The 21,537-nt window shown below is 42.6% G+C and overlaps 1 protein-coding gene across 1 annotated transcript in view; it reads left to right on the top strand.

Annotated features, from left to right (window-relative positions):
• LOC123979424 (palmitoyltransferase ZDHHC14-like) overlaps nucleotides 1–21,537 on the top strand; it is a 141,313-nt gene that overhangs the window by 42,532 nt on the left and 77,244 nt on the right. The window contains exon 4 of the mRNA XM_046063339.1: nucleotides 2,098–2,199. Within this exon, the coding sequence (XP_045919295.1) occupies nucleotides 2,098–2,199 (102 nt within the window). The remainder of the gene's footprint in view (nucleotides 1–2,097; nucleotides 2,200–21,537) is intronic.

Raw genomic sequence — 21,537 nt, 5'->3', positions numbered from 1 at the left:
GCAAGAGAGACCTAAAAGTAAGTTACATGCATATGCAATTATGAAACAATTCAATCTCACAAAGCATTTTTTTTTCTCTTTTTTTTTTTTTTTTTTAGACCAGTCACTTTTACTTACTGAAAGCCTCTTGTAGTTACTTCTTTGTGCACTTTTAGAAACAAATTTTGGAAGCCGGACACTCACATAATGCCAATTTTCCTGTCATCTTAAATGTTGCTGACATGCCTTTATTTTTCCACCTATTAGCTGAGAAAACTAAAATTGCGATAATGTTTTTTATTAAATTAACTAAGCAGCCCTTGAGGAGATGGCTCAGTGAAAAAACAAATTGATTAGACCTATTGAAACATATGAAACAGATAAACCCTTGGAACACATTCAGGGAACTTACGCTAAACAGAGACACTGAAGGACCAGATTTAGGAGCACTGCCCAAGGCAGACATGCTAGTTCACTTCATGCAAAGACTGGTATTTTGAATAATTGACATTTCAGGAAACATTCCTGATATTTTCTATGCTTTTAGTGCTTCACTGTTTTTAATTGGCTAATAAGTGAAATGTGGATTGGAAGGGACTACTCTAGGGCATTTAAGGTCATTACATTACCTTTTCTTTATAATGGATGAATGAATACATTAACTTTTTGTCTCTGTGTGTGTGCACATCTGCTAATGCAGCAGGCAAACTGTGTGCGTAGACTAACTTTGCAGGTAATCTATAGAGTGTATAAAACCTTATATCAGATTTCATAAAGAATGAACAAAAGTAGGGAATTAGTATCATTCACCCTGGATGCACGAATTACGACCCATTTAATGCTCTAATAATAGATCCATTTCGCATGATACATCTCTTGCTGTGAAGGATAATCTTCAGCTATAAAATTATATCACCTAGCTGACAGGGATATTGCCCACCTACTACAGTATAATCACACAACAGATAAGAAATCAAACCGTGGAGGGAAAAATGAATTTTGAGAATAGAAACTTGAACACACCCCGTATGTGTGTATGTGTACATATACATGCGGCTGTGTGTATGTATGCTCGCGTGTGCAAGGGCTCGCGTGTGATCTCTCGCCGCGTCTCGCCGATCAGTTATCACTAATCCTTCCACTCAGAGCTCTTTAACAAGTTGCCATTGTGCCGCCGACGCTTAACATGATGGAGGAACGACCTCCGTGGTGAATGAAAAGAAGAGGGGGAGGGAGAGATACAGAGTGAGGGAGAGGGAGAGGGCAACACCTCCGACAATGGGGAGAAAATTGGTTTACACTAGATAGGCTAGTGATTACAGAAGGAAAGAAAATGACTTAGATTGAACAATAGGACTGAGTGTGTGTTTTGGTGTGTGTTTGTGTGTGTGTATGTTTGTGTGTGTGTGTGTGTGTGTGTGTGTGTGTGTGTATGTTTCGAGGATTAGTGGGTGGTTAGGCTGGGATTTGGTTGAAATGAATTGGCGGTTTATGGTGTGCTGATGTTTGGATGTTTTTCAGTCTGTATGTACTGTATCTGTGTGTGTGTGTGTGTGTGTGTGTGTGTGTGTGTGTGTGTTTTTGTGTATTTTCGTGTGCAATGTGCCTCTTTGTGTTGTGACTTCATCTAATCGAGAATCAGAGTCTTCATTACAGCCCTTTAAACCTGAGACACGCTCCAACAGTCCAACTGATCCCCACATTCTCTGTTGCACGCATTTAGACAATTTTCATCAAAACACAAGAGTGTTATTGAACATTCTTTCACCATTATATAAATAGGTTTTCTATATATATATATATATATATATATATATATATATATATATATATATATATATATATATATATATCATAGAATTGTTTATAGACTTGTTCAAAATGGAAATTACCCTGAGCACTTTTTACTGCATAATATGCTGTAATTTTCTTGTTTCCCCCCAATAACTGCCCAAATATGTGATATACCATGTTTACCATTTGTGATATCCTAATTTGGAATCCTCTTTAGAGCTTTATAATATTGGCAATATACTGAAAAATATCCTTTTAATTTTTCCATTGTGAATCTAAATGAATCTGTATGTGTGTGTCTCTCTCTGTCTTTCTTTCAATAAGGCCCAGCAGGAGGCCTACAGCACCAGGGGTCCTGCACCAGGAAACTCTGGTAAGGCCAACAATGAGGATGGCGTCCCCCAGGACCGCCCGTCCAGTCTGCCGGTGAGTGACTGACAGTTCTGCCCATCAATAAGCACAAAGTATCACTGAATTTGACACATACACATTAGGGAAAACATTGTGTGTGTGTGTGTGTGTGAGAGAGAGAGAGAGAGAGAGAGGGCCCTTTGTTGTAGCAGACACTAAAACACATCCATCAAGCCTCAAAGAAACATTTCTGTCCTCCTCTTCCTGTATTTCCGGCTTACTGTCTAGCGTTCAGTTGTAAGCATTTCTGTCCAATCAGATGCTCCTCTCACCCTGTAACCCGCCCCTTTGTCTCATGTCCCATGGGAGACATGGATTTGACAGCTCATTTCAGAGCTTATGTCTGTGTTTTGACTGGCGTCCATGCCCGAGGCAAAAAGGCCACATGCATCAGCCTGTGGTCCAACCATCATGCGCTCACTCACACGTACACCCACATGCACAGGAAAGCATATGCACGGACACAGACATTTCTGCTAATGCACGCAGTCACACATGCAAACCCACACGCATTTGGCATTTGTGGTGAGCTAAAAATCGTTAAGCAGGTTGACTGGAGGAGTAATTGAGAAGAAATGGTGAGGCCAGGCTGATCTATGAGGGGAGAGATATGTGGGCTGCTCCATTTATTTATTTATTTTTTTGGCTAAACTAATCGGTTTTTACTCTCTATCATTTCTCCCCTCGCAGCTCCTCAGCACTTTCAAGAATAGAATAAATAGACATTTGCAAATGGTTGCAAATATTGGCACTGCTTGAGGTGTGTGCCGTTTAATTTACCAGATACTTTGGAACAGCCTCGGGAGTGGAGGAAACAAACTGCAAGAACGGCTAAATTAAGTGTATGAACTCAAATTAAGCCGTGATATTTTCCATATACTGATAGTTTCAAAGTCTGTGTTCATTGGTCGTCCTCTGTCTTTCAACACACTCTGATGGTTGACTCTGCTTTGTTTCAAATCAGCATCTTTTCATACTCTTCTTTCTTATGCACACACAGTCACACACTGTCTTTCTCTGTTCTTTCCTCCATAAGATACTGGTATGTCATCTGCTTTATCTTGGCATTTCGCCTCCTTTAATTTTACTTTGTCTTTCCCTCTAAAGTAGCGTCATGAACTCCCCCCCCGTGTTATAATGAGAAATGGCCTTGATGTATCAGTGTGTGAATCCAGAGCGAGGCGAGGAGCCACTGCAATTGCGTGGGCCGATCTATTTGAAGCACCGCCACTATCACCCCATATTCCCTCGCCACTTTAATCCTGGCGTTTTACCCCTTGGGTTCTCCATGTGTTTTCACTTCCCATCCAAAGCGCATGGCTTGCCGAGATCCTAATCGGCGGCAAGTTTTGATGAGAGAGAGACACAGAGAGGGAGAGATGGATAGATAGATAGAAGGGGAGAGAGAGAGAGAGAAGGAGAGAGAAATTGCTCGCCGTTTGCCAGGCTCTTCCAGCAAGCTGTCACGCCAGAGATGTAACCGTCTCCCCCCCCCCCACTCTCTCACTATATTGCAGACGTTTGATGTCAGATCTAAAGCTGCTGTCATCTATTTTTTTTCTCCCCTTTCTCTCTGTCAGGAGGGAGGGAGCGCGGGTCGGCAAAGTGTCATGTTGTTGTTTTGGGACGAGTCTGCTGTGTGATGTGGCGGGATTTTTGAAGGGAGACCAAAGGGAAAAAGTGCTTTAGTAACTTCACGAATCACGAATGCAAGTCACAGTGCCCCTTGGGTCTTTTAAAATGTAATGTATTGGAGATATAATATTTCTTGTATTCCATGTCATTAATCATTTAAATTCTCCAATTAGAAAAACACAAAGTAAGCGCTCAGCACAAGCTTGTTATTGTAGCATTAGCGTTGCTGTCAGTGTTGACCATCTATCTACATTTCCATGTAGCACTGACGTTAATGTACACGCAACAACATTTCTGCTGCTTTTCGGCCACAGTGGTTCTCAGTAGTAATGGATGAATGAGTGAGTGGTGTTTCCATTGCAAACATTTCAGTTGTGACAGCATCGTAGCTTCTCATCTGCTAAAAAAAGCCTCTTGGTGTCAGCAGTCAGCATTGACTTTAATGTTTACCAGCTGCTTTTTCAGTGTATCATTTAGAGCTGAACTATTAAATGAATTGCCAACTCTTAATCAACTAATCGCTTTGAGTCAATATTTTCTAATTTCAGCTTCCTAAATCTGAATTTTCTGGTTTCTTCACTCCTCTATAAGAGTAAACTGAATTTCTTTGGGTCGTGGACAAAACAAGACATTTAAGGACATCATCTTGAGCTTTGGTAAACACTGATCAACATTCTTCACCATTTTCTGACATTACATAGACCTAACAACTAATCTGTTAATCGAGAAAATAATTGACAGATTAATGGACAATGAAAATAATCATTAGTTGCAGTCCTAGTATTTTTATAAACTTACCTGGCATTTACCGCTTGATTTTCAACATAGGGTTAGCATTAACAGTACAGTATTCCTCTCATACTATTATCAGCCTCGGCAGACTTGCTCTGGTTCAGCTCAGCCTGTTCCTCCAGTTCCACACAATAGTGAAGTCAGGAGCCAGCGTAAAGATCATTTGAGAGTTTGATTGTGAAACATTTAAGTAAAAGATGGCAGTAACCCCCATATGTCTTGGTTTTGATTAGTCCTTTATGTAAAAGTACTTTAAATACAGTTTTTTTCTCTAACCATAACAGTAACGTTTGACAAATCTTTTCTCATCTGTTCATTTGTCTTATACCATACATCAGGCATCACTGTTTAAATTGCACAGAAAGTTAAAAGAATGATGCTTCTCTTCGTTCAGCCATTTGAGCCCCACAACAGGTGAGGCATTTACGGGTCAACAAAAGGTGACGTGTCATGTTACTGACAGGGTGTTACAGAGCTGGACTGCAGGATTGCTAGGATGACATGTTGACTGCTGCCATGTTATTTCCTGCTATGTGTGGTGGAAACGTTTCTGGTACATGAAAATAGGGGAGGAGTGAGACGACTGTGTTTTCCCCCTCTCTGTAGCACCCTCAGCCCTTTGTATCTTTTACCTATCGTGGTTAAGCAGAGCCAGTTCTGCCAGTGCCACAGCAGTGAAGTGAGGATCAAGGGCTTTCATACCCCCCAACCCCCTACTCCCCCATCCCTACCTCTAACCCCACCGCCACCCCCGTTCCAGTCACTACATGTTCCCTGCTCTCCGGCGCTCCCCTGACAGCCTGCCAAGCTGCCGCACAGCCTCCCATCCTCTGGGACATGGGAGAGGATGGCCAGCCATGTGGAAAGACAGAGTGAGAGCTGGGGGTGGGAGGGTGAGGTGAGGAAGGGGTGGGGGTTGGAGGAGGGGTGGTGAAGAGCAGGATGAAAAAGAGAATGAGTAAGAGAGAGGGAGAGAGGGCGTGAAGCGGTGAAGTGAAACGTGGTTATCTTTTTGTCACTTGTTCAGGGTGAGGGATGTTGAATTCAGGCTATGGGGTTCCAGCAGCGGCATGTTATTCACACTAGCACACACACACACACACTCATAGATATTTTTGTATGTCTTTCAGCGCTCATTTGCCCCTCCTTGACTTATTTTCCATCAGACAAAAGGGAAAATTCAGAAACACTATCTCTCCCTCACTGTCTCTTCCCTTTCACTCCTGTCCACCTTGCCCTCCTCTGTTTTTCCAAGTGTTAGGTCATGAATGATTGACAGGGCACAGCTGGAGAGGCCTGCTCCCCTCCCCTCTCTCTCGCTCTTTCACTGCAACCACACTCCCGCAGACCTCTTTGCTCACAAACACACAGACATCACACACTTTGATACACATTCTGTCCTCTGCAAGCGTTTTTCACACGCCGTGTGTGTGTGTGTGTGTGTGTGTGTGTGTGTGTGTGTGCTCTCTCAGAACACGTCAGTCAGGCTGCCTATACGGTATGTGCTCTCACTCTGGCTCTCCCCACTGCTGTGTTTTATTTTAGAGTCCCCAGGCAGGCAGACAGGCCAGCAGGCAGCGCAGAGTAATGTCATCCAGCAGTTAGATTCAGCCTCCACATTAGTGCACACAGGGGGGAGGAGAGGCGGGGAGGAAACGAGGCAGAGGGAGTCAAGAAAGCGAAGAAATGCGAGGGAGATGAGCAGGGAAGGAACAGAGTGATGGGGGAGACAGGGAAGGAGGTAAAGGGGAGGAAAGGAACAGAGGGACTCATGTAGAAAGGAAAAAATGACTTAAAATATACAAAGATTACATACTGTAGATTCAACATATATTTTAAGGGACCCACCACATTACACTGACAGAATGCGTTAGTAGTCATACCAAGTGCATGTAGGAGCATCATTTCAGCTGTTATTTTGTGTGTATTTAAGTGATAGTTACTTGGCAGTATGTGGAGAGAGAAAAAGAGGGTAGGTGGGGGAGAGCGGGAGGCAGGGAGGCAGGGAGACTCAGAGACGAGATGTTCTCTGGACCCTGCTGCCTATTCTTAGAACAGACAGCAGCACTGAAGGCCACAGCAGCTCCCTGCCACATGAACACATAGGAGCTCTGAGAATAGGACAGCTAATCTGAAGCCAGTTTCACAATTTGAGGTACAGGGTAATGCTCACGGCCATGCCTGTCTTAAACCTGTAGACCTATTCGCTCAAATATGAGTATGGGTGATTGATTCACTGTCTCGTTATGTGTTGGTAGTCCACATGTGCTCCGCAGGACTTCATAACGTACCATGTGATATGAGATTTTTGTATCAGACTTGAACCATTTCTCACATTGGTACTCACACTTGGCACAAATTTGCTACCGCACACACACACACACACACACACACGTGTTTTCACCTCTGCCCCGTTTCACCGCAGACCCAGATATCATGACACAGCAAGGCGGAGGACCCTGGCTTCATCTAAAATGCAGACGGGCTATTTTTCCGCTTGTATGCCAGCCTGTTTTCGTTTGCTCCTCATGAATCATTTAGCGCGCACACACAGATTCGTGTACATGCGTAATTTTTTTCTGATTCTCAAGAGCCAGGAACACGTGTTTTTGCCGGGGCCGTACCATTTGTTCCCCCACGGCTTGAAAACACAGATGTACAGGAAGAGGAATTGATCCGAGGGTTAAAACATCTCTGGGTCTTTCATCTGCACACATCATCAACATGTTTCTTTTTTAACCTTAAGAAATTCACCTGTGATTATATCTGACATATTTTCTAAATATTTGTAGCTCCTTTTTAATATTTTAGCAGCTTAAATGTCTGCAGAGCCTTGAGATAAATAGCCACATAGGAATTCCGTTTGAATTTTTTAACACACTTTAGTCTGCAGCTCTGCCAGTCCAGTTTGAAGTGATGACCAGTGAAGCAACCTTAAAAGAGTCAGGCAATTAGCTGGAAGTTTGAATCTCCATGTTGTCAAGCATCCACGCTACTTAAGTGTTCTTTAGCAGGACACTGAATCCCTACCAGCACTCCTCTACAGCTGACACCGCACTGTCATTCCCTGTGGAGGAGAGACACACCAAAGGAGAATTTCCCTATGGGGATCAATAAAGTATTTTTTGCCTGAAGACTTTTAGTTGTATCTTATGGCAAGATTTGATGGCTACACACTGTTCTACCTACTGGGAGCTATGTTGGCCAATGTGGGTTGTTAAAGCAAACTGGTAACACAAGGCTGAGCAGCAGTGGCAAAGAGATAGGGGAAGAGCTCCTCAGCTGCAGAGGAGGCCGTGTTTATACCCAACCACCCCTGACAGGCTGGCTGACTGAAGCAAAGCACAGCAGAGTGAAAGGCAGATTGTAAAACTCTGTGTGTATGTGTGCACACACTCTGTCCGAGCACTACTCTTACACACTAACCTACCCCTATGCTTACACATGCCTACACTCCCAGTGTGCGACAGGCTTTATGATTTTAGAGTGAGGGGGAAATGGAGAGGGATGAACTTGGTTAAGAAAACACCAGTCCGGTTCCACTGGCGCCTCTCCACCAGCCTCTCCTACAGAGGAGGAGAGAAAGGGGGTAGATAAGGGAGGGGGAGGAGGAGGAGAGGGAGTGAGGGCTGACCCTAGAAGGAGAGAAATGTTTTCCCTCTGCATCTTTTTTTTATCCTTTGCCCATCAGTTCTCCTCTGGCTGGTGTCTTTTGTCACAGCTTATTTCTCCTAACATATTAGGAAGACTACTTCAGGACAGAAGTGGACAGAGGAGGAGAGGCAGCTCATTGCTATATGTTTCCATTAAACACACCCACACGCATACGCACACACACACACACTCCTCTGATCTTTATTACATTGACAGGAAGGATTCTGCATAAGCATCTTGTTAAAAATGGATGATGTGTATGAAAAGTGGATGAATGTGTGTGCAAGTGTTGATATACGTTTAGATGTGTGTGCATTTGTATGCACTTCTGTGTGTGTATGTGTGTGTCTATGCATGGAGCTGCGGTGTGTACATATTACTTTTTCTTTGTTTTTACACAAAAAACGCACATCAACACCTCCCAAACTGTCCACCACGGGACAGTCAACAGTGTGACAGTGTGTGAAAGCAGAGGCTGCTATATCTGGATGTTGGACACAGTAAATGAATATGACACACCGCGTGTTTTACCAGTTTAGCTTGTCCTTTCAAGGTGTTACATCCGGTGTTGTTCTTAAATTGTGATAAAGATCCTGGCTGGACGTCACCTCAGTTCACTTCAATTTGTGTTTGATTTGCTTTTGATAAAACACTCTTTCAGGACACCAAATACATCTCCTCGAGTGCATACTTGATATATAGATTTCATTTTCACCAACCATTAATGCCACATATGCCCTTCTGGCATTAAGCCCTCCATTATAAATGGTGATTTTCTGTTACCACATTAATATTTAAATTAACTGTTAAAATGGCTTCAAATGTTATTGAGCCAATCTGAACTGAAGATTGGAAACATCTATTTTATATTCATTAGTAGTTTGAACATGGGGACATTCACTTGTCAAATGATGACAGTATATGCATCTGGTTGTATTTCTCTTCCTCGTTGGATAATAATGTGGATTGAAATAACAAATACTTGAAATTGAGGGATTTTTGCTGCAGCTGATAGTGACTGCAGCAGAGAAAAAGGAGAAGGAAAGAGAGAAAATGGACTAGGACTTGCTGTAGAAGGAATGAATAAGAAAAAGGCGATATCATCTCCCTCCTTCCTTTTCCTCCCTCCCACTTTTCCCTTTCCTTCTCCCTTTTTTAGCATCTCCCCTTTCGCCTTTCACTCCCTCTTTCCCTGGCTTCAGTCATCCACTTCTAACCTTTCTGGGTTTATTTTTATGTCTGGTCCTGGATGCCTGGCCTCCCAGCAGGCTGGCTAGGCAGGGGAGGGAGGAAGGAAGGAGCGAGCACAGGAATGGAGGAGGAGAAAAGTGAAGGGATTGAAGGAGGGATGAAGGGAGTGTTCTGTCATCACCATGGCTCCCTCTGGCTGCTGGGAGGCTGAAATTACATCTGACTTTGAAGTTAGGGGCAGCAACACTGCCAGTGTTGCTATAGTGACAGGGAGTGTGTATGTGTGTGTGTGTGTGTGTATAAACTCTTTGGGAGGTTTATTATGCATGATCCACACTGTGACTAGTCCTGATGGCATTACAGTGCTGTTATTAATCTACTCTCATAAGATACCTGTGCTTTAAACACATCCACATGCACACACACGCACACGAACATATCTGTGAATTCATGCTAAGATGCATTCACGCACGCGCGCACACACACACACACACACACACACACGACCCATTTCACAGCTGGATTCAAACTTCATGTTGTGCCTTTTAAAGATTAAGATAAAGTTTTTCCTCTTATTATCTTTGAGAAGGTTTAGCTGGCTGCACACTGCGCTCACAGGCAAATGCAGAAGCAAGTGCGTATGAAGAAACACACACATGCACACACACACACGCAGAGTTGTTCAGATTGCAGATAGCTGTGTTTGGGTTGTTTGAGCTGCTAATATTCCACTGAGTCCTCGAATATTTATGTCTTTTGTTTCATCAAACTCTGAGAGCGAGGAAAAGAGCATTTTCAAAGGTGATGTAGATAGATAGATAGATAGATAGATTCTGTTTAGAATAGGAGAATATAAAAAAAAATGAAGGGAGGGAGAGAGGAGATGTATATGGAGAGGAGGGATGGGGGGTGGGGGGGGGGTAATGTTCCATTAATGCAGAGCCAGGCTCTTGCTGAGGGCCCAGCGCCAATCTGCATCTCCCTACAGTCTCCCTGCTATACATTTTTCATGAACGCTGAGCGAGAATTAGCGACGGATTGCTGCTGCAAATCGCTTCTCCTTGGTCGGGGGCCGATGGAGAGAGAATGGAAGAGAAAGGGAAAGGGGGAGCGTAAAGGAAGGAGGGAACAGTACAGAAATGAGGAGAGGTGAAATAGAGGAGAACAGAATAGGATGATTGAAAGGGATGTGGGAATAAAGTGGATAGAAAAGTATGGTGTAGTATTTCACAGGTGTGGTGTTTTATATCAACACTTGTGAAGACCAAAATATACATAACCAAGTCACACTCATTGTCCACATATATGTAGTGATAAGGTAGTTCTGGCATTGTGTCTAATGTAACTTTGTACTAATTCTACAGTGTATTTTACTGAGTTTTGTACTGTATCTAGAGCAATATGAGCTCCAATGAATCTGTTCATTAGACCATCCCTGTCTGGTAAATACCCCCATCTTTCAAACCCCATCCCCCCAGTTTGTAGTACTGGCTTTCTGATATGCTGTACATCTGCTGTCTTCAAGCTTTCAAATAAACCCGATGACATCATCCTCTCCTCTCCTCTCCTCTCCTCTCTTCTCCTCTCCTCTTCACATGTTTCCTCTCCTTGGCCTGTGCACCATATAGTTCTGACCCCAATCTTAGCCTGCTCTCTCCACTCCAATATAGCCCACTTTCACTTTCCACCGGTGACCCTGCGCTGCCATTACAGACCTGCTCTGTGTTTCTCTAAAGAATGATTTTCCGGTCGAGTTTGGCTTTCTGAGATTAGGGCATTTGTATTGTGTGAAGGCACCAAAAACACTCATCAGTCACTCGTAGTTAATTTAGCCTGCAATTTACGACAGAATCAGTCAGTTTTAATATTCCTTAAGTCAAACTGCATCTGCCGTTCTGTTAATAATTGAATTTATTTTAATGATATCCCTAACTGACTGCTTTGTGTAACTAACTTTGTGAACAGTATGTTTCAGTGTTATTCCTCTAACAGTGGACCTGGGACATACTACAATATTACTGCTTCATATAGGCTATAGGATGGACCTTGAAATGTGTACGTATCTGAATCTGAATTGACGAAAACAAGTAGGTCTTTGACAGACAGTGAAGATTTGTATTTGTGTGTGTGTATGTGTGTTCGTGCGTGTAGGGCCGATGATTGCTGCTGTAATCTGCTCTCTCCTGCCAGCCACAGTTATTACAGTTGTCGATATGGTTCTCAGGGCTTTATAGACACAAGCAACAAGACTCAGTCTGGACGCCCGCCAAAGTGCGTGTGTGTGCATGATCCTTTGCTCTGTGTGCATGTAATTGAGCTCTCCTCTCATGTAAAGACCCGTTCAACAGTGTGTTAATTACTTATGTTACAACGTGTTTGTCCCAGCGTTGTGTGCATGATATGGTCAGTGTTTACTTTATTCCTGCATGCATGGATATGTATGTCATGTTAATGACATGTTAATGTGTGTTGGCTTTGCCAAGTTTACCGTGTTAAAGACCCAAATTCTTCACTGTTGATGGATGGAAGAGGGGGAAAAGAGAGGTAGGGTTGAAAAAAACAGCATGGGAAGAGAAGTAAAGGCTTCAGTGTTTGGAAGGTGTTGCAGGAGAGTTAAAAAGGGAATAGAAGAAAGAGAAAGAATGAGGGAGAAAGAGGAAGGCGGGTAGAGTGGTTTTGGCTGGGAAGGAAAGCAGGGAAGGAAGGAAGCATTGAGGTGTGGAAGGATCTTTCTCCTTGTGGCATTCATCCCTGACTGATGCCTGTTGTTCAGTCCACTTCTCCTGTTTACTGTCCTGCCAGCCTGATTACTATCAGGGCTTGGCAATGGGTTACAGTGGGACTGAAACAATACTTGAATAACGTTTGCTTTTGTAACACTGTCAAACATGCATAAGCGCACACACAAACCCACACACTGCGAGGGTCACTGATGGCCCATTTTCCCAGTCGCACTGCTCTTTTGGAAGCATACGACCATCTGTCAGAGTTGGCCAAACGATTAAACAAATCCTCCCTCTCACTCTGTCTCTCTTTCTCTGTGAATGCATGTCTGTGCGCCAACAGTGTGATTGGGGTCTCCTCGCATATCGGCAACCTGTGACCTCCAAGGCATGAAAATCCCGTCTCCCATGGTGTTTGTGTGTGCGTCTCTATTCTTTTGTCTTTCTAAAATAAAGTGAGTATACCACACTAAAAATTAAGAAACAATATCCCTTTTGGTCAGAGAAAAACTCTTGTTTTTAATGGATTCTTTATGAGCTCTAATTCTTGGAAAGGTTTCTGTGTGAGTAAGATTTGGTTGTTATAAGTGATTCTTATTATGTTTTAATTGTTGTTTCTCTATGGACTGAGTACATTCTAATTGTTTTAATTATTTTATAACGTATTAAGGTCCCCGGAGCCCACCTCACCCATAAAAACCAGGTGGAAAGTTTGAAAAATATGCAGCTGTCAATCTTAAATAAACAACTCTTGACCTTTTTGAGGGCACAGAGTCAATTGTGAGATTTTTTTTTCAAAGGTGTATGTCTGTGTGTGAGTCTGTGTACAGGACCTTGGCGTGTGTATGGATTTCTTGTACTTACTGGTAATATGCCACATGATAAAAAAGAAGAGCAAAGACGACGTGAGTACACAATAGGATATGCTGGAAATGTGTACATCTACCAAGACAATTTAACCAAACACAGTCAGGGCTCAACGTTAAACTTTTTTGCAACTGGCCCCACCGGGGCAGTTGGTTTAAAACTTACTGGCCCAAAGACAATTTTTACTGGCCCTCCTTCCAAAAGTTATTTATCAGTGTTAAAACAAAACCAAAGACTTGTAAGTTATGTTATACTGTTAACATGTTTAATTGGTTATAAAATACATCCTGGATATAAAAAAAACTAACCTAAAATATCACAATTAAAATTATAAAAAATAAAAAGGTTAACAAAACAATTTACTTTTAAAACAAAACATAGCCTACTAAAAACCTCAAACATGACGGGCTCTCTCTCTTGCAGGATGTTGAGTTTCTAACTTTAAAAAAATAAATAAATTAATGTTTTTGCACTGTGAGTTGCTAGTTCAAGTATCCCGACGTTACTTTTTACTGGCCCTGGGCCATCAGGCCACAATTATTGTCGTATTGTCGTATTGTTGTATTTTATTTTGTTGTATTGTATTACATTTTACTGTGAAGCACTTTGTGATTTTTATCTGTGAAAGGTGCTATACAAATAAACTTTACTTACTTACTTACAGTGGTGGAAGGTAACTAAGAACTCTTAGTGTAGTACTATACTTAAATTACTTGTACTTCACTGTATTTACATTTTTTCTCACAAGCAATAGCAGATTTTTTTGGCAAAGGGAATACAACACAGCGTTGACATGTTTTGATACATTTCAAGTTGATATGGCAAACTCGTTACCTATACCCAGCAGATACAGAGCAACATTAGCATTCTTTTGGAGTCATGTTTGTGTCCTCTTTCTCCACAGGGAAATATCGGCCTCTTTAGCTGGCAAATGCTCCAGTTGGTTCACTTGCTAGTTGCTAACTTTGTTGACGTCTGTCCCCTTTCACATACAGGTAGTCATGTTATCTGTTGGTAATATAAAAAATACTGTAGCAGCTTTAATACTTTGCTTTACTTTTTAGTCCTCTACATTTATCTGAAGGCGATTTTAAACTACTTTGCGGACTAAAGTTCTACAGACAAAATGCAGTTTATAAAGAATTAAAGATTAAACTACGTAACAGTATATAAGGTTAAAATTAATGGAGTATGTACATTTACATTTACACTCTTTTTGGAGGATGCTTTTGTCGCAAGTGACTCACAGTATGTGTCGTCTCTCAAGGATCTGAAAAGGATCTGAGTGCTTCTTCCACCGCTGACCAAAAGACAAATGTCCATTTATGCAGCCAAACCCCAAACTCATCAGAAGAATCACCAAAACATTATTCCTGTTTAGAAAGCACAGATTTCACACGCGTAAACCAACACACCCATACGTACACACACTTTCTTGTAGTAGCTTTGCATAGCATTTGGGCTAATGGCGTGCTGTGTGTGCTTCCTCCCGGGTTGGTGCATCCATTAGCAGCCATATTACTGCCACATAACGGCTTATTGGTTGGTGGGAAAAATTACCAAGGAGCTCGGACAAGAAGAGAGACAGTGAGAAAGACAGAGATAAAAAGATGAAGAGAGAGAGAGAAAGAGATGAAGAAAGCTGTCTCTAACAGGGCCTCCGAATTGAGTTACAGCTGTTATGATTTGTCGTCTCTCAAGTCTTTTCTCTCTCTTCTTTTTCATTTCTTGTTTCCACCCTCTTCCCTTTCACCCTCAGGGCTTTGGGAGGTTTTTATCTTTCTAATGAGCCGTTGATTCTCTTTCTTTTTTTTTTTTTGTCGTTACCTCATTCGTTCTGGATGGAAGGCAATATTTGTCATACTGTCAAGCCGGTGCTCGCATCTAGCATGTGTCTGTGTGTCTGCGTGTGTGTCTGCGTGTGTGGACTGCGGCGGAGCTAAGTGGTATAAAGTGTTTACGCCATGGTTTTGGTTGGCGTTGGTGGAAGAAGTGGACACAGGGGTCAGAGTAGTTTGGCACAATGGCCCAGGTCGCCATCTTGTACTCCCAGCCTTATCAATATGCAGAACGGTGGGCGGTTTGCACTTGACTTGATTGCTTTAATTGGTTGGACACATTTGCAACACACACACACACATAGTCTCAGGGTTATAGCAGTTTCTGCCGTGCAGTGGTTGCTCCAAATGTACTGTTGTTGCGATGTTTTGTCCAGCGAATGTGGGACTGTTCAGTTCAACTTTGCATGAGTCACTGTGCTCCTACACACTGATATGCATATTCTGTAAACACACACGCATGCACGCACAAACTTACACATGCATATACAAACAGACAGTTTGGAGTAGGGAGAAGTTTAAAGGTGATCCTCTGTTATGAGCAAAAATAATAAATATGTATAAGACACAGGTTGTAATGCATGTGCTCACACACAGAAATTAACTGTCTATTGTGTGTGTCAGTCACTGTATGTATGTGTATCAGTGGCTGCTTGGAGGTAACTCAGCAAACGTGCTTACTTTCTGACTTGGCTAGGGTACCACATGTGTTTATATATATATGTGTGTGTGTGTGTGTGTCTGTGTGTGTCTGTGTGTGGGTTAAAATGATGTGGAAATCAAATTCACCTTCAAGTGTCCTTCTCTCTCCCCTCGCCACCCCCGTATTTTTGCCTTCGTCTTTGCTTTGAACGCACTGCAGCACTCAGTTCAAAGAGAAACGCCTGCGTGTGAGGGTGTGTGCGTGCGTGCGTGCGCGCTGGTGTGTATTTGTTAGGAATGAGAGCAGGCTTTGAGATGGGAAGAGGGAGAAAGAGAGAAAGACCCGTCCCTTCAACCCCCTCCCCCCTACTAAAAACAACCTGGGACAGAGGGGAAGGAGCAGGGACGGAGATGGTGAGACAAGGTCGTCTGAGGGAAGGAGGTGGTGACATGAGGAGATGGGATAAAGTGAATCAACTCAGGTAGGAGGCAGAAGAGTTCTCATTTGGGCCTCAGTGACCTTTCACCTTCTTGTTCCGATTCAGGACAAAACGAGTAGCAGGGCAGGTGTTTGTGCTGCAGAGGTGGGTACCTTTGAATAGAGCTACATTTTCCACAGGGAATTTTAAATCAAAGGACACTCAGTGCCTCCCACCATTAGCTAAATTGGAACATTTATTCTAGAAGACTTTGTATTTCATAGTTTTGTTTTTTATTATTGTGAAATGTGTGTGTGTGCGTGTGTGTGTGTGTGTGTGTGTGTGTGGTTTTGTGTGTCTGTGCACGGTATGTGCATGGCATAATGTGTACATGTTCTTCTGCATGTCTGCTCTTTAGTATTCCTTTACTTTATTGCTTAGTATGTGTATGAGTGTATGCACATCAGCGTGCGCATTGATTGGGTATATTTAAGCAAGTGCATGCATATGACTTTCTGCTTGTGTATGTATATTTACACACACACACAACACTTGTGCACAGGGACACTGGGGATCCTATTGGCACATTCAACCTAAAGGTCACGCACTGTTAGCAATTGACATCTTCAGATTAGCACTCAATATCTGATATTCACAGTTGACTTTTGCACGGGATAATCAAACGTAATTGATGTCTCCAGCCAATTGTATTTGACTCGCGGTTTCAGACAAGACCCAAGAAAATGAAAGGAAAAGCGAAGGATTAAAAGGAGAAAAGGAGGAAAAAATTTTTATGGGACATCAAAGGAAGGAATCATGAAAGGAAGGAAGGAAAAAAGATAACAAGGAAGGTTGGAAGGGTGGAATGAAATTGGGAAGGAAATGATGTAAACAGCACTGTGTTCTTGGGAAGATCTTGGGAAATAAAGACAGAGGCACACAGGACTGCAAGAAAATAAATATTCACATCCTCACTAGGCCAGGAGAGTTTGTGTTCCAACTTCTCTCTCTCACCCTCTCTTTCTCACTCGCTCCTCCAGAGGCTGGTTTAAGACGACGAAGCAGCAGTACCGGAGACAGTAAAGGTCACCTCGTCTTCCTCTTACTCCCTGCTACCATCTCTGAAATGATTTCCACATTCAAAATGCAGCTCTCAGACCTCTAACTTTGCACTCTGTCTCTACAAAGGGCTCTCACAATAAGATTTAATAAATCCATATAATTATTATAATCCATATAATAAGCTTTAAAACAAATAAAGTAAAATAAGAAAAAAAGAAAATATTATGCATTTTAAATTATGCAATTCTATAACGTTGTCAAGTCGAATACATTTTTTCATACAAGTTTTCTTCCATTTCTACTGTTTCCATGTCCCACATCCCCCTTTTCTTTCTCGCTCTCACCTCTGTCCCTTTCAAATTTCTCCTCATCCCTCCCTCCTCTCCTTTCTATTTCTAACCATCTTTTTCGTCCTGATCTCTTCTTCTCCTTTCCACCTCACCCCCTCTTATTTCCTGTCCTCCTCCTCTCTCTCTCTCTCTCTCTCTCTCTCTCTCTCTCTCTCTTCTTCTCCTCCTCCTCCTCCTCCTCCTCCTCCTCCTCCTCCTCCTCCTCCTCCTCCTCCTCCTCTCTGACTCAGGAGGCTGTAATCTCCAAAAGGTCAGCCATAGCTGACATTTTCCGTGGAACCTCATTGATTTCCGTTATGCGCATTGTGATTGGCTGTCCGCAGCTGTCTCCATTTCCCACCAATCCCCTTTAACCAGGAAGCCAGCCAGCCAGCTGACCCCGGGGTCAACCAGCTCCAAATAGCTTTTTCTGGAGCGCTACATTGTTGTTTGCTCTATATTCATCTCCTTTCTGCCTGCACACCTCCCTGTAGGCTGCAGGCTGAGGGAAGAGGGAGAGGAGAGAGGGATGCATGAAAAAGAAGGATTAAGGCTTAAAATGGAAGTTCATAAGGCCGATGGTTCACATTTGGTGGTACAGGGTCTCCCTTGGGTCCTTGATATGGCTCTAGCAGGCCCCTGGCTAAACAAGGAATTATTTCATTTTACTGTATTTCACCAGAAAATCCATATTTTATGAGAATGACATCCTACATCCTGCCATGAAGGTTTTACTCTCTGGCATATACCATATCTCTTCATACAGTACAGACAGTTAAACCCCTCTAAAATGAATGTCATACATCTCCCTAGGGTTTTGTGGGATGAAATAATATCAGGTTGGTAAGAAATCCTCTATGAGCATTTTACACTATACCTGTTGTGTCTGTATTTATTATTTTATTTGACTATAAACTCAGCTGCCTGGTTAATAATCTGCTTGTGTCTTTACTATGGAGAATACAGTAATGTATATGTCTGGGCTGAGGTGGCTACAGAGAAGAATGTGATCGGTCAGCTTGTGCTGCTCGTGTTTTCCCCTACCAGTTTGTGATGCTGATGGAGATTGTCCATAATGAAGAAAGACTGCAGATCTTCTTCTCACCACTCTTCTTGTCACGGTGAATGAAAGAATGTGTCTCCAGTAGTCTAACGAGATGAGCCAAAATAAAAATGACCTCACTCTGGTCTGTAGCGCATCGTTGGTCTGGATCACAAAGTAAATGAAAAAATGTAAAAACAGTAACTGAAGGAAATATAACGATACGGGCATAGGCTTCTACGATGGGACTGCCAATAACAACTGTCTCAAGTTTAAATAGCACAGGGTAAGAGATTAAGATATCTGCAAATATGTAAATGCTGCATACTTGATGTACAAGTTTGTACTGTACAGAAAGTGAAAGAGAAAGCAGATGTGAATCATTTTTGTGCATCTGAATATTCACTGCTTATGTACCCCCTGACTGATGCATGCACTTGGTTTTGCAATACATATATCAGAGTATTATACCTCTATCCATGTCTGCCTCTTTATCCATTGGTGTTTTCTTCCCCCATCTCCCTCCCGGCTCTGCTGCTTCCTCCTGCAGAAAACGCCGTCCTCGTGAGACAGCAGTGGCGGCGTTGGTGGAAAATGTCCGAACACAACAGCGTAAACAAACGGGCAGACAGCTCTCTGTCTTCCTCTGTGAAGTGATAATGTGTTCCCCACGCTGTTTTTGTTCTCATGCAAATGAAGTGGACCGCATCGGTAATCACTTTCAAACCCTCAGCCGAGGAAAAAGTAGAAACCGCAAAACAAAGGCACGAACAAAAGGACGCTTTGCTGTTGTGTGTGTGCGTGTGTGTGCAGTGTGTTCCAGTTTGTACCTTTTTCTGTATTTGTACAGACCCAATAGTATGCTGCCAACCACCATGACTGGCTGCAGGGGGGGGGGGGGGGGGGGGGGGGGGGGGGGGGTCACTGGATCCAGCTGATGAGATGGTCCCGTTTATGCTAAGTGTTCAAATGGAGCAGAACAGAATCCTCATTTACCAGAATCCTCATTTACCAGTTGTACTAGAAGGGATTAAATGTGATATGGGGTGTAACACTGTCCAAACTATCCATTCTCACTTCCTTGGGTGACAAAATGTTTCCTAGCATGCATTTTATGCTGCTGCAGAGGTTGTCCACTTAAAACCATCTTTAGAAAACCCCTCTCCTTTGATCCTATATGTGCTGATAGATATATCTAGTGGATATATTTCAGTGGCAATCACTAAACTACAAAATTTGTAATTTCTGCTATGAGTGGTGGACAGCTGCAGCAGACACCGCCTCACTTTATCTTGTTTACTGTGAAGAAATAGACTTAAAAGTCCGGTCAGAGCAGCAGAGTCGCTCAGCATCTGCTGTTATGGACAGAAAACTCACTTTAACTTCCCTCGAAAAAACAACAGTTCTATCGGGGGGGTTTAAAGTTTGTATGTCTTGTCTTGTCTCAGCACTGCTTTCTTACTCGATCATTCATTGACTACAACAGTTAAAATCAGCATGCCCTGACCTTTGACCTCTTTACTGTAAGTCATTAAATCAACGGATTGAAGATTTTTCTGCTCTTACACAGTCTGTAAGTGCATCTTCAACATGCCTTTAAAATATAAAAATAAATCATTGAGACAGTTTAGCACAGTCTCTCATGCACCATAAAAAGAAAATGACAGTTCCAATTGCTAAAACAGGTTTTAGCCACAAAGCCCATCGCGTCAGATGAAGGAAGGAATCTAAACTTTCATTTCCTGCTTAGTGTCTCTATATATTAATGGCTCCTCTACTCCTCCTCCTCCTCTTCCATCTCATCTCAGCCTTTTCTTTTTTCAAACCTGGTCTTGTTCTCCTCCAGGCTGACTTAGTTCAGGCCGTAAAGCTGAAATGCTGTCCCTTGAGAGCCATTTGCTTACTGGAGACCTTGGAAATTAGCATTTCATAAAGCAAGGTACAGTTAGAAAACACGTTGTTGTCAAAGATTTAGTTTTTACGTTTTAAACCCTTAAATGTGTCCGCGTGTACGTTCCTTAACATGTATTTTTCGCCTGTCACATGCTGATATGTGTTTGTCCTCCGTGCATGTTAACATAATGCTTGTGTACTGGTGCCTGTACGTGTGTGTGTGTGTGTGTGTGTGTGTTTGTGTGTCACCTCTCTCAGTGGAAGACATTAGGCTGCAGTAACAAGCTATTGATTGGACTGGGCGGGAGGCTGCTGCAGATCTCTTATGGAAACGCTGAAACGAAGAACAACACGCACACACACACACACACACACACACAGATAAACAAAATACATTAATAACCAGATAAAACAGCACACCAAAACAGTAACCTGCATATGTGTTGGGTTTTTATTGGACATCTCCTTTGATTGATGTTTTTGCGCTGCACAGAGATCTTTCGGGAAATCAAACTGTTTGTTATTGATGCTTCTTTTCCTTAACCTCTGTTGATAACGTTGAGTTTTCCCTTCTCTTTGTCTGTTCAACCGTGTTGGCTATCGCTGACCTTAACTACTATGCCCCCACTTCTAAAACACTTCCTTATTGCAGAGGACTCTTCACAAGAAGCACCTCGACATCCCCAGTATTTTTTTTACAAGAGCAAAAATAAAAAACCTTTGATCAGCTCATTGTCAGTGATTAGTTATAAAAGAACACCGCGGTGGACATTTATTTATAATAAAATGTCCCATCAGGAAGCTACTGTCAAACATATTCCCTGCATTTTTACCATTAGGTACAAACTGAACCTGTTAACAAGAAAATCAGCTGTGGTTTGTGAAATATTGATCAAGGCTTTTTATTAACGCTTCTTTTCTCAATATATATTTCAATTTGGAGTGCCTACAGAGACAAACACACAGTTATGACTCTCACTTTCTCTCTTCGTATACACACACACAGGCACACACACACACCTGTTTTGATACTGCCGTGATGTTAGCATCCCAGAGGTAATTAGACTGAGGCTGTTGCTGGCTGTGCTACAAGAGCTCAAATAACTGGACTGACTCTACTACACCTGTCTGGAGGGAAAACCTATGTGTGTGTGTGTGTGTGTGTGTGTGTGTGTGTGTGTGTGTGTGTGTGTGTACATACAGCTTGGAAGCAACTGTTCAGAGTTATATTGACCTCTGCCCCTTGCCTGCCCAGGTGATGGTCCG

Source organism: Micropterus dolomieu, linkage group LG11, assembly GCF_021292245.1.
Source record: "Micropterus dolomieu isolate WLL.071019.BEF.003 ecotype Adirondacks linkage group LG11, ASM2129224v1, whole genome shotgun sequence".
In the NCBI taxonomy this organism is placed as follows: Eukaryota; Metazoa; Chordata; class Actinopteri; order Centrarchiformes; family Centrarchidae; genus Micropterus; species Micropterus dolomieu.
Note: the sequence above shows the minus strand (reverse complement) of the source record. Positions and strands in the feature narration are given on the sequence as shown.